The sequence below is a fragment of the Delphinapterus leucas genome, chromosome 4 (assembly GCF_059928025.1).
Source record: "Delphinapterus leucas isolate spDelLeu-1000000601 "Yukka" chromosome 4, BTC_Dleu_Yukka2, whole genome shotgun sequence".
NCBI lineage: Eukaryota > Metazoa > Chordata > Mammalia > Artiodactyla > Monodontidae > Delphinapterus > Delphinapterus leucas.
In genome coordinates this window covers 45,439,680-45,452,743 of record NC_143132.1, presented here as the reverse complement: position 1 = coordinate 45,452,743, position 13,064 = coordinate 45,439,680, and the positions used below count along the sequence as shown (strand labels likewise).

The window sequence follows — 13,064 nt, the reverse complement described above, 5'->3', positions numbered from 1 at the left end:
CTTTATTCATCCATGGGGGCTCAATTCTGAACATGCTTGAATAGGGTATGTGTGAGAGTTTTTCTAGAGTTTGTACCACATGGAATTGCTATTTGTATAAAACCTATGTCTTCAACTCTCCTAGGTAATACATTCCATTGTTCATAAAACTATCTTATTTTTTACCCTTGCTAAATCCATAATAAAATCTTCTCATTCTTAATATTATTCACTTTAGTACTTTCTTTTTTTTCTTGATCAAGCTTTCCAGAGGCTTGAACCAACTTTTGGCTTTATCTCTCTATTGTTTCTTTGTTTTCTATTTCATTTAATACCTGCTCTTACTATAAATTATTTTCTTTCTTCTTTTTTTGTGTTAATTATATTGTCTTCTAACTTTTTACATTTCATGCTTAACTCACTAATTGTCAGTACACCTTTTCAAATACAATTTAAGTCTACAAATTTCACTCTAAGTACTGCACTACTGTACTTCATAAGTTTTCATGATATATTATCAACCAGTTCTGAGTATTTACTAATTTCCATAAATACACTATTTGTTTTAGTCTTTGTGGCAGATCCAGGATTATTCACACTTTTAAGCGTCAAAACAGGTTGTCAGGCAGTAAATAAATGGCATAAAGTGAAGCTCCAAAGGCATAACCCCATGGGTTGCAAAGTACACTGGACTGTGGATAGGAGAGCACTGGCAGTCTTCTGTACTGAGAAGCATTAGCTCATTGGCTGAACGTGAAACAGTTTTTGCACTACTTCCCCTTGGATAAGCATAAATAATAATATCAATCATGGGATAAATCATTTAGTAGCAATGCACTTTAATGTACTGTTATGTATATCATTTCCTAAAATAAACATATATACAATTTCTATTTTATATATTTGTATTCACATATACTGAAAACATAGTTCAGAACTACAGTGTGAACACAGAGCATTCACTGTCAAACAATATGCATGTATTACTCTCTAGAGATGTAGACTTTTATTTAAGGTTCTCTTCTCAAGGGCAGAGTCTGCAGCTTAGTCTCAGGAATTGCCCTGTCCCAGCTGCTGAGGATCTAGGTTTTCCTGGGAGTCTAATCTTATTGTTACATTGAACCTTTCATTTGCTTAAAATACTGACTCTATGTTTTATCTCTATAGATGTCAACTTTTCATGGTCACTAACAGGGACGTTCTTACTAGAGTCTGGACCCTCTTAGCATTCAATCTGAAAACTAACTTAGTTAAAAGAAATAGGCTCAGGTGTCCAGTCACTATGGCTGCATCTTTCTGCAACCAGAGGTAACATGGTCTGTTATCAACAGAAGGCAGCATGTAAAGAATTCTGGATTAGAATTCTCCTGTCTTGGCTCGATTTTGGTTCTGCTTCTATTATGTACCTTGGTAAGTCACCTTCAAGACTTTGATTTGCTCATACAGAAAATTCATTCATTGCACCGACATTCACTGAATGCTCTCTATGGGTATGGTTTTAGGGCTCTATAGTAGATCTGGCTTACATAATCACCAAAGTTTTACCTAAGCAATTATATTCTATAATTTTTGTATGTTAGAAATACAAGTCCACTCTCTTCTGCTGTGACTGATTCTCATCACGCCTCATCTTAATCTCTTGAGTTTACCGTCCCACTTATGGAAGTAGGTGCAATAGGCCCACAAAGTGGTCATCTTTCAGCTGGTTTGCTTTCTCTTAAAGTCTTTGGGTCTAGGGGGTTTTCTGTAATATGTTACCACATTGTTGTATTTTTTAAAAATGTTAAACTAATTGGATTACATATGTGATTAAAAATTATGTTGTAGAGTTTTTTTGTACAGATATATAGATCTAAATATATATCAGCAATCATAAGATAACAACCATGATTTATGCAGTGCTTTACAATTTGCAAGGTGTTTTCACACACATTCTTTATGTAGTACTCATAATAACATTGTGAAGCAATAAGAACTGGTAATATTTTTAGTCTCACTTAGCATATGATGAAATTGGTGCAGAAAGAATAAGTAACTTACCAAAGCACGTCACATAACTAGTCAATGGCTTCTGTTAAAGTTGTGCTTTTTCACTATCCAATTTAGGCAGATATGTGCAGGACAAAAATGCTTATAAATTAGACTTTGTGCCAAGGTTATTTTTTTTCACACTTTATGTTCTTGATTATTTGATCACTAGAAATAACTTCAAATTTAAGACAGACTGTGAACCAGATAGTAATGATTTGATGGCATTAGAATACTTTTATATAAATAGTTCCTCAGTGGTAGAAACAATTTTCAACATTGAAAATTTCAAAGATAAAATTATTTTCTACTAAGGTTAACACATCCAATCATTCTGCCTTTATTTTTTTTCTATTTTGATATTATGTCATATAGACAGATTCCAGGAAATTCCAAGGGGCTTATAATTCACCTAATCTTCCAAGGAACATAAAATATTCGTGTTTGGGGCTTCAGAATAGAATTTTTTTGATAAGGTCCAGGAGATTCTTCTAGAATTTTTTATGCACGATGGTACTCTACATGGCTTTATTCACAGAACAGTACTAAGAGGACAGACTAAAAGCATTGTTGGATTTTCCTTTATCCTTTCAAGTAAGTCATGCCAAGTTTAAGTCATCAGGAGTAGGTAAAAGTGCTATTAAAAATTAGCACTCTACTACCACAATCGTTATTTTTTAATTAGCAATGTCCTAATTAAGCCAATGGTAAAGCTCCTGTTCTACTGGCTAGGAGATTGAAGCTATAGAGTCCTAAGAAAAGAAAAAAGTGGATATTAATAGCTCTGCTAGGGGTCATCTAAGTCATTTTTTGTCTCTTTTCTCTTTCCATTTTTGTGTCTGTCTTTCTTACCCTGCCTCTCTGTCACACATACAAACACACACACACACAAACACACATTCATCAAACAATTCATGACAGAAGACTGTTGAGATGTCTCCATAATAATCTCTCAAAACTAAACAAATTAAAACCACATTTAGAACATGATTCATTATCTGCAGAAAGATATTTTCCCTGATAAAGCAAGAATTGCACAGCCTAGAAACATAAAGTTTGAAAGGTTATCAAAGAATCCTGTTGCCTAAACAATGGTATTAGCAAACCTGAAAATATTTTACTTGAATGAAAGGAAGTTATTTCACATGACCCTAGGAAAAGGAAAGCTTGTGTACTAGATCCTGCCGGAGTTTAACAATTGCTTTCCAAAGAAGAGAGACAATGAATTTGGTGTATTTTATTTTATAGGTCATTACAATAATGAGCCCTACCTGGGCGCAGGTACTTATCATACCCTGGCTGAAAGATTCCTTAAGATTTTTCATATTTTTACTTTTGATGCTGCAATCTCCTGATTACTAATGTGAATTCCCAAGTGCTATAGAAGTAGAAATAAATATATTTGTTCCTGGAAAGGACAGGCTTCCCTAAGATCAATATATGGGCATAGTGCTTTGTTCCTCAGTTTGCTTTTGAATTTAATTAGAATGAGTCAATCTCTGAGAGAGTCATGAACTCCTAGTGCACTCCGTAGGATTGGCAAAATAGAGCATCAGAATGAGCTGTGTGAGCCCAGGAACTGAAGTTATAGCATGTCCATAAAATAGGCATACTTATATAAGAGCTTATAGTCCTAAAAAGTCATCTATTTTCATTCTTGTATCAGTTGCTTTGATTCATCCCAAAGAAGTGTTAATCTATACCTTTTTTTAGAGCTTTTTAGAGAGAGAATCTTACTCTACTCCAGGCAAACCATAAGGTACACAGGTTCTTCCTAATTATCTTACTGAAATTTAAAAACAATAATTTTTTTAATATGTGGAAAATGTCTCTAATGATTGAGCTATAACAAACCATCATTTTCTCTCTATTAATTATGACTGTCTACCTAGAAATTCGTAGAGGATTAACTGAAAAGATTTAGAACTAATAAATCAGTTAGTTAGCCAACATACAATTATCAGTTGCTTTCCTATACACTAGCAATGACCAGTAAAATTATATTTTAAAATATTCCACATACCATAGCAACAGAAACCTTATAATGCTTAAGTATATGACAAGAAATATGCAAGACCTGTATGAGTAAATCTATAACAGTTTGCTGTATAAAAAAGAAAATCCCTTGTTTTCGTAACTGTAATTCAAAGATCTTTTGTAGAATAATACATAGTAGCAGTAAAAGTAGGAATCTTATTTTTCTTTGTTCTTGAATGGATTAGCTGTTAATGTGGAACTGTTAAATATAATCATGTCTGATTTAGGTTTTTAGTAGATATCTAGGTGAGAACTTTTCTTCCTTTTTCTTACACTATAATTTTGTTTGTATTTTGTTTTTAAAATGTGAAATGGATTTTGAATGTTATAAAACAATTTATCTGTATTTGCCAAGGTGATTCTATGTTGTTCACCTTAATGTAGTATATACTTGTGAAGAACTATCTTTGCATTCCTAAGATAAACCTTACTTGTTAATACTTGGTTATAATATAGTTCTAAAATTTTTATTGCAATTTTGGATTCAGTTTGATAATATTTCAAATAGAATTTTTATACCTCTCTTTATAAATGATCTTGGCCTAGAGTTTTCTTGATTTTAGCCTTTTTTATTATCAATATCTGGTTATACTATTTGGGTTAAGCTATATTTAAGAGAATATATTATGAAAATTTTCATTTTTTAATGTTCTGCAATAATTGATATAACATGGTAATTATCTGTTCATTGAAACCTTAATTGAAAGACCATTTCAGGGACAGATATTTGACCATCTTTTAAAATTATTTCATCCTATATTCAGATATTCTTCTTATTCAGTTTTGGTAATCAACAGAAAATTATCCATTACATTTATATAGTACATTTATTTATGTAAATTTACAATTAGGCTTGTCCTATTATTGAAAATCTCTTCCATAAATAACATTTTCCTCCTTCTAGTCAAGCTTGTTTATCAGTCTTCAAAACCACTGGATTTTGAATTTTTAAATCAAATATACTTTTCTTGATTCAGTTTCATTAATTTTTGATTTTACACTTATTCATTCCTTCTTCCTCATCTTTTTAAGGTTTGGATATATATGTATCTCAATGTCTTTCATTTTAGAATAGTTTATAATTTAAGTCTTTTACCCTTTAATATGTGTTATTTAAGATAATATTTTAAATTTTCAAATAAATAGATATCGGGGTGAGATGGGGGGATTTTAAAAAAATTTTCTAATTTTGTTGCATGATTTTCAAGGAATGATTCAAAGAATGAAGGAATAATTTCATACTACCTGACTCCTTCCTCTAGTTATTTCAATGCGTATCAATATATATCCCTAAGTAGTCAGCAATTTCCTCAAAAATGTGATATATAGTCGCTTCAAAAAACAAAACAAAACAAAAAAGCAAAGGAATGCTGGATGCATAGTTAGTGTTTAATACATATCTACTGATTGATATTCACAAAGGAATACCTAGCCATCATTTAACAGCTGGTGCAGCTTTGGTCACATATCATTGGGAACTGGACTACTAGAACTCCTGCTCCAATGTAGGAGCACAAATTGGGATGGCTTCCAGCTCACACTGATTCTCCTGTGACCAGATCTAAATTAGCCCCACAACCAGGAGAAAATGGGGCTGGTGCCCAACAAAGCTGATTGCCCTGGAGATAAAAGCAAGTGAAAATAATTATGGATTTCTTATCCAAAGACACTGAATCCATCATGAAAAATACAGAAAGAGAATTACGTTGAATAACCTCAGCTTTTCTGACTGTTGCCTTCCTGAGTCTAGAACATTGTGCTCTGCCTTGGATTCTACATTTTGACATCCTTAAATAATCATCAGAGTTGGGTTTTGTTGCTGGTAGCCAAAAGAGTTACCTTCTTTTCTCACAATCATTTAAGTACACAAGAGGGAGTTTCTAATTGGGGGAGAGAAGGGGTTAACAAGCTGGTTGGTAGGGTGTTCTAGGTTAGTGGGTAAGCTGTTCTGAATTTTTTTTAAAGTAAAAATTGGCTACTGCTATGACAAAATTACAAATTAAGCATAAGTAAGAAAAATGTAGAAGTAGATATTCTAAGTACACAACTACTTTTTGACTGTACTTTTGGAGAAGTATCATTTAGTATACCACAGCTATAATTTACTATAATCAACTTTTGATTATTCCCAGTAATCCAAAACAGGAGATAACCCTAAATCACTTTTAAATGCATTCATGACTTTTTTTCTTATATTCCTTCCAATGTGTATCTTGTTTCACCTAAAATGAAATTAAATGCACTCCTTGAACATTAAATGTTGAGCAATAGTAGGAGATGGCAGCAAAGTATACCTGATGGGAGCAGTATATTGCTCTAGAATTAAGCATTCATAATTGATTTTCAGAGAACAGATAAGTTACATGTAGATAATTAACTGCTTGAAATTGTGGTTAAATTTACTTTTAGGGAAAATGGCTAGATTATTCCAGTGTGACCTTTACAAAATACTGGTGATAGAATGAGATCAATGGAGTCCTAGTGGCAGTCAGTTTGTCTATGAAAACTGTGAAGATTATACAATCTCAAAGGGTCAGGCTTGTTGTAAGATAAAAAGCCAAATAACATGTAAAACGCTTTTACAGGCTCCAACAAATGTGTTTAGCATTATTTCTTTCTTTTAGGAGTTATTATCAATAGGTGGTGCATTTAATTTAGGGCAATGATAGACCTATGCCTTGAAGTAATTCTGCAGATGCTGTGAGAGGTCTTTCTAAAAATTTTATAAGTGTTTTGCTTGCCTGTTAACCTCTATATTCTCACGGCTTAATGCAGTGTTTCAAGCATATTGTAACCTCTCATAATTACAATGATACATGATACATCATGATACGTTAGCCAAGTATACTGAACAAATAAATTAATGAATTAATTGCTCTATATGTTTAGCTTTTAAATTATACATATTGTTATAGCAATTTAAAATTAGTGTGCATAAATGAATGATAATTCAAATGACAGATGAGAAAAATTGTTTTGCTGGCTTATGGTACTTCCATAATCAAAATGCAATAATATTATGTCATTATAGCTGGCTTGTTTTCTTCAGAACATTGTGGAGAACAGCCAAGATTCTACTTGTCAAAAAATACTTTGCAAAACGATATGCTTGAAAAACCTAAGATTTGTGCTGAAATATCTTTTAATACATATATATTTTAATATTTATTCAGTTTTAACTTTCCCATCTGTCTTTGTGTAACCTACCTTATTGCAGATGGGATATAGATTTTTCCTCCATGCTCTATTACTCTATAAATATTTATAATGGTGTTCAAGTAGAAATTCAATGTTTACAGCTTGATACCTGTCTCTGAAGAAAGTGTCTCCATCCCAAAATTCCTTAATGATTTTCTTAAAAGTATGTCATAGACAAACAACAACTTTAAATTTATCAATCATTTTGAAGGTTTTGGGTAATTTATAAGAATTTTAAAACCATGTGTAAATTTGGTGATAAGAATAATAACATACAGATAGAAAAAGGAGGGAACATATGTAGAACAAAACATTTTTAAAATTCATATTTACTGAAGTATTGAGGATGAATAAAATTATTTATCTAAAAAGGGAGAAATGAAAAGGAAATTATAATCACTATAAGAATATTTGAGGATTACACTTAGTTTAGACATTTTTTAGAAAAGTTTACAAATTACTGCTGATGTTAGTAATTTAGGTCAAGTACTAAAATAGCTATATAAAAGGCTAGTTAAAAAACAACTTTTATCATAAAATTAGGGTAAGTTATCAATAAATGCCACTGAGAGGAAAAAAACCACACTAAACATCTTTGGAAACATTACTACACATATGTTGACTTCTTCAAATATAAATGGTATTCCAAATGTCAAACTGAATGTTTTCAAAGTTAAACCATTGGAAGAACATGGCTGAATGGAGTGGCATAAACCTAGAAAGGTAACACATGCGTGGTACTTTGATTAATTCTTCCTTAATTGTGGAATGTGGATTAAAAAAATAATAAAGCTGGGAGGTATAACATGTTTTTTAGAAAAGAAAAATATAGAGCAGTTAATTTTTTTCACAATAGTACTAACTGAATTATATGATAGGTAAGAAATATGAAGAATAGTAGAGAACAAGTCTTTGAAAATGAAATAACTAGACAGTAAATGCAGGTGACTGGCCTCCAAAACTGTTTCTTCATTGCTAGATATTCTGACGGAATTAAAGTGAATAATAAGGAAGGTAAGATTTATAGATAAGAATAATAAAGAAGGCAGAATTTCACTAGAGTGAAATTGCCTTAGAATATGAAAAAAAAACCGCTTTGTAGAAGTGTCCATGGAAAAACAGTTATCTTCTCTGAGTATCATTAAAGGCTTACATTTGTCCAAATTAGCCGCAAAATATGGTGATACAAGAGCTGCTTCTTGCATTGAAAAGGGGCAGAAATTCATTTAAATGTACAAGCATGAGAATGCCTTAGTCTCATTTAGAATAGGAAGAAAACACTTTCTGAAGATTTATTTTTCATTTTTATCTTTCCCATTTAAATGTATGTTGTTGCCATCGTGAAACTTTAATTTTTTTTGTTATATTTGTTGATGGGTCTTAATTGTGATCTGATGACAGATATATTTGTTTTGTTCGAAATTGAAACAAAGATATCTATTAAGATTGATGTACCTAGGGGTAAGACAGGAATAAAGACACAGACCTACTAGTGAATGGACTTGAGGATATGAGGAGGGGGAAGGGTAACATGGGATAAAGTGAGAGAGTGGCATAGATATACATACACTACCAAACGTAAAATAGATAGCTAGTGGGAAGCAGCCGCATAGCACAGGGAGATCAGCTCGGTGCTTTGTGACCACCTAGAGGGGTGGGATAGGGAGGGTGGCGGGGAGGGAGATGCAAGAGGGAAGAGATATGGGGACATATGTATATGTATAACTGATTCACTTTGTTATAAAGCAGAACTAACACACCATTATAAAGCAATTATACTCCAATAAAGATGTTTAAAAAAAAAGATTGATGTACAAAGCTACAAAGCATAAGTTATGTTTCAAGGAATGCAGTCCCACCTCCTCAAAAGAGAGATTTTAAACCTTCTTTGTAAGTGATATCATCTTGACTTGAAAAGCATCCCATTATACTCTAAATAACTCAGTATTTTCAGTTAATGATCTAAGGCAGTCATTGCCTTTAAATGTCCTCAGAGAACTAGTAATATTAAAATGTGCATCAAATGAATGCCTCAAGATTTATAATAAAATAAATAGGTTTATCAAGATACTGTGACTGGAAACTGAGTAATATCTCATCACTGACAGAAAATAAGTAATATAATATTAATAAACATTGCAGTAATTGACAGCTTCCCACAGATCACACACACACACACACACACACACACACACACACACACACACACACGGTTCTTCTAGTTTCAATGCTGCTGTTTAAAGTCAAAGGAACTTATAAGTGTGTAGATGACTACAGACAGCGTTAAAAGCAAGAAAAGGAATTCAAGGCAAAGCAAACTCATTTTCCAGAAATATTATTTTAATCTGCATCATTATCAAACAATGGATGTATATTATTTATTTACTCCATATATAAACTAGTTTTGAAATCAAATTAGAAAAAGAAAATTATGATGAAGTAATAAGTTACATTTAGGGTAAAATAAAATATAATCTGGACCACAGTGAAGAAGTTCTTTGCTGGTAGTCACAAATGTTGCCCATTTTAAGTATTCATGCAGTTTGTTCTTGGTGGGGGGTAGTGGCGCTAGTAATGGATGCTTTTTCCTTACACATGCAGAAATCTTCTTATTTTCAAGTTTGGGTAATCTGATCTGTATAATTCTATTTTATTTGAAATGACCACATTGGCATAACCCAATGTACAGTCCAGATTCAAAGAACTGAAAAACTTCTCCGTGGAAGTTTTCTTTTCTTTTCTTTTTTTTGCTGTATTTTTCTAAATTAACTATTTTTTTACCCTACAATATCTCCAGATACAATTATTGAAATAGTTTTAAATTTTTAGAATTTCATACACATTCAAAATTAATAAATTTGCTTTGGCTTAGTACTAAAATATATTTATTTTTAAAATTAGTACAGACTAGAAACAAAGCAGGTAATATAATATTATGTAGGTCTAAAATCAAGTAGTACAGCAGATTAAAGATGGTGGCAAATTCTTTTACACCCCTCTCATTGAAAAGTCAGATCTTTGCCCCCCACCCCTTGAATCTGGTCTAGCCTGTAACTGATTTGACCAATAAAATAGTGTAGAAGTGAGACACTGTCAATTAATTGCCCAGTCTCTAAGAAAACCGGCAATTTCCACTTTTTGCTTGGAGCTCTGAATTGTATGGCTAGCCTGAGACTGTTAAGCTATGTAGAAGACCAAGGTAGCCACTTGGAGGAGCCCTGAAGAGAGAGGAGGTGAGGTGGGAGAGAAGAGAGGGAGGGGGAGGGAGAGGGGATGATGGTGAGCTCCTAAGCATGGCCATTCCTCAGGTGTTCCAGCCCCTAGCCTATTTTCTATCATCCCAACTGAGGTCCCAGAAATTGTGGAGCAGAGATAAGCTGCTCCTGATGTGTCCTGTTCAAATTACCTGACCCAGAGATTCATGAGATGTAAGACTTATTAATTGTTATTTTTAAGCCACTACTTTTGGGGGTAGTTATGCAGTAATAGGTACCTGGAACAAGCAGATTGACCATTAACTTGCATTTCATAGACCTCTAATATGGATTGATTCTATTTTTTGTCACTAGATTGGGTGATGGTACTTTGAAGATTCTGTCTTAACACATGAAACTTAATCAACTTAAACATTCCAATTATCTGATTCTTTGGAAGAGTCAGATAAATTTTAGGCCTGCAACAACAGGTTAAATTAGTCAAAACAAATCAATTGAAAGTATAAACAGAACATAATATAGTTAAATTTTTTTTAATGTTAACATTTTCATAGTATTATTTTGCAGGCTCTATAAGCACTCCCAATACCCAGAAAATCCTCAAAGCTTCTCTGTGAAGTAGGTCTTACAAATGACAAGACTGAGATACAGAAAGATCAAATAAGTTGTCCAAGGTTACTCAATAAATTAGTGATAGAGCTGGGATTTGAATCCAGGGAGTCTAGCTCTGGATTCTGTGCTGTTAGTTATTACACTATGTAGCTTCCAATATTAAGTATTGTACTACAGCCACATATCATTAAGAACTTTATATATTATGTTAGAGTTTATATTCCCTTTTTATTAATATATTGACAAACACAGAGGTAAAGATAATCTAGATTCTATATATTACAAATAATTCACAATCCTAATCATAGTATGAGACTGATGTTCACAATACTTAGTCTAACAAAGGTGTAAATAGCTTGTATTTTGTTGCTATTTCATGGGATTTTGAGTACTCATCAAATCACCTCCTCTTTTTACAAGGTAATAAAGCAAGAGGCTCATTAGGAAGAATAAAACTGTTATTTCTTTTGTCACAAAAATTAAGTATCTAAACTCATCTATGAAGGCAAACTAGAAAGAGTGAGCCAAACTAATTTCCTTTATTTGAACTTTCATTTCAATTTTTCTATCATAGTGAGTTTAGGAGGATATCTATGTTACAGATCAAAAAAACTAAGAGCTTCTCAAGCCTTTATTCTGAGATTACTAATTCTGTTATAATTTCAACAGGATATTCTATATTTACTGGTAAACTGATGACCTTACTAATTAAAGTACTGAGTTGGAATTTAGAGATACAGTGCTGTCTTTCTCTGACTCACAGAGAGATGAATGTAAACATGTCATAATATTACTGAGCCAGAGCACACTCAGATGAAAAATAAACATAAAAACCTCAGCTCCATCCACCTCACAATATTGTTGTGTTGCATCAAATGAGAATGCATAGGAAAGCATATTGTAAACTAGAACGTCCTCTTCATATACAAGATAGAATTATTATTGTTGCTATTGGTATTATTAAATAGATGTCTATTTGGTTGGTGGAAAAATCTGTCACTTAGGGTAAGACGTAATATTTTAATAATGAATTATATTCTGAGTTAGTAGATGGGAATTGCATTCGTTATTTAGTAAATTAATCACTCAGAACTACAGAAACTTTCATCTTTTAATTCCATGTCAATAAAGTTAGTAGGAAAAATCAGCTGAATGCCCAGGAGTCTGATGTTTTATGTGATTAGGGGTGCAGTTGAGATCTATGGGTGAGAATAACACCAATGTCTAGAAATTTCTTCAGATGACAGATCCACCTTTAGAGTTCACTACTTGGGCCTCAAGTTAGTACTTGCATCTGTGAGCATGACCAGTTGACTACTTGCTAATGTAGCTCTCACTACATTAATTCATTTAATTCATTGAATGAATTAAAATAGTGATTTGTAATAATCCTTAATGTGACATGTTTCAGGAGCTAAGAGGCACTATACATCTGTCAGCTACCACCACCTATTTGTCATGTTACAGATGAATAGCAATAAAAAACCTTAGCCACTGTGCTAACTAACCAGTGAACTAAGTCTTCAGAAGGACTATATGGTGGTCTTTTAAAAATATGTAGCTGTTAAATATATTAAGGTAAAAATGTTATGATGCACAATTCACTAAATAGGAAGAAAATTACCAAGGGGTTGTTGATAGCAGCAGTTGTAATAGCTAAACACATTCGGGCATAACTAAATTAGAAAGATTTCGTCCATCTACCTGCTGTGATTTACCCCATGAAATCACAAGAATCAAGGGACATATGGGAATAATGATTGCATTGATTGCCTTCTTTAAATGTCCTGTGTGATACAGAAGGATGAAATATAGGTTCTGGGAGCAATTTGCCTTTGCTAACTGAAACAGCCCAAAACAATTAATTTACACTGCATTCAACCATGAAGAACTGCAGAATACTTCCTCTGCTAAAGCTTTATATTTTCTAATTACAGACTTAGATTTTCTATTACTAAAGGTTTAAGGAGTATCTAAATTAATTCTAATATTCTT

General features: G+C 32.5%; 1 protein-coding gene across 1 annotated transcript in view; it reads right to left on the bottom strand.

The window, feature by feature from the left end:
- LOC111178990 (ephrin type-A receptor 6) overlaps positions 1–12,735 on the bottom strand; it is a 201,620-nt gene extending 188,885 nt beyond the window's left edge. The window contains 1 exon segment of the mRNA XM_089909884.1: positions 12,694–12,735. Coding sequence (XP_089766010.1) covers positions 12,694–12,735 — 42 coding nt within the window.
- Positions 12,736–13,064: the final 329 nt, after the last annotated feature.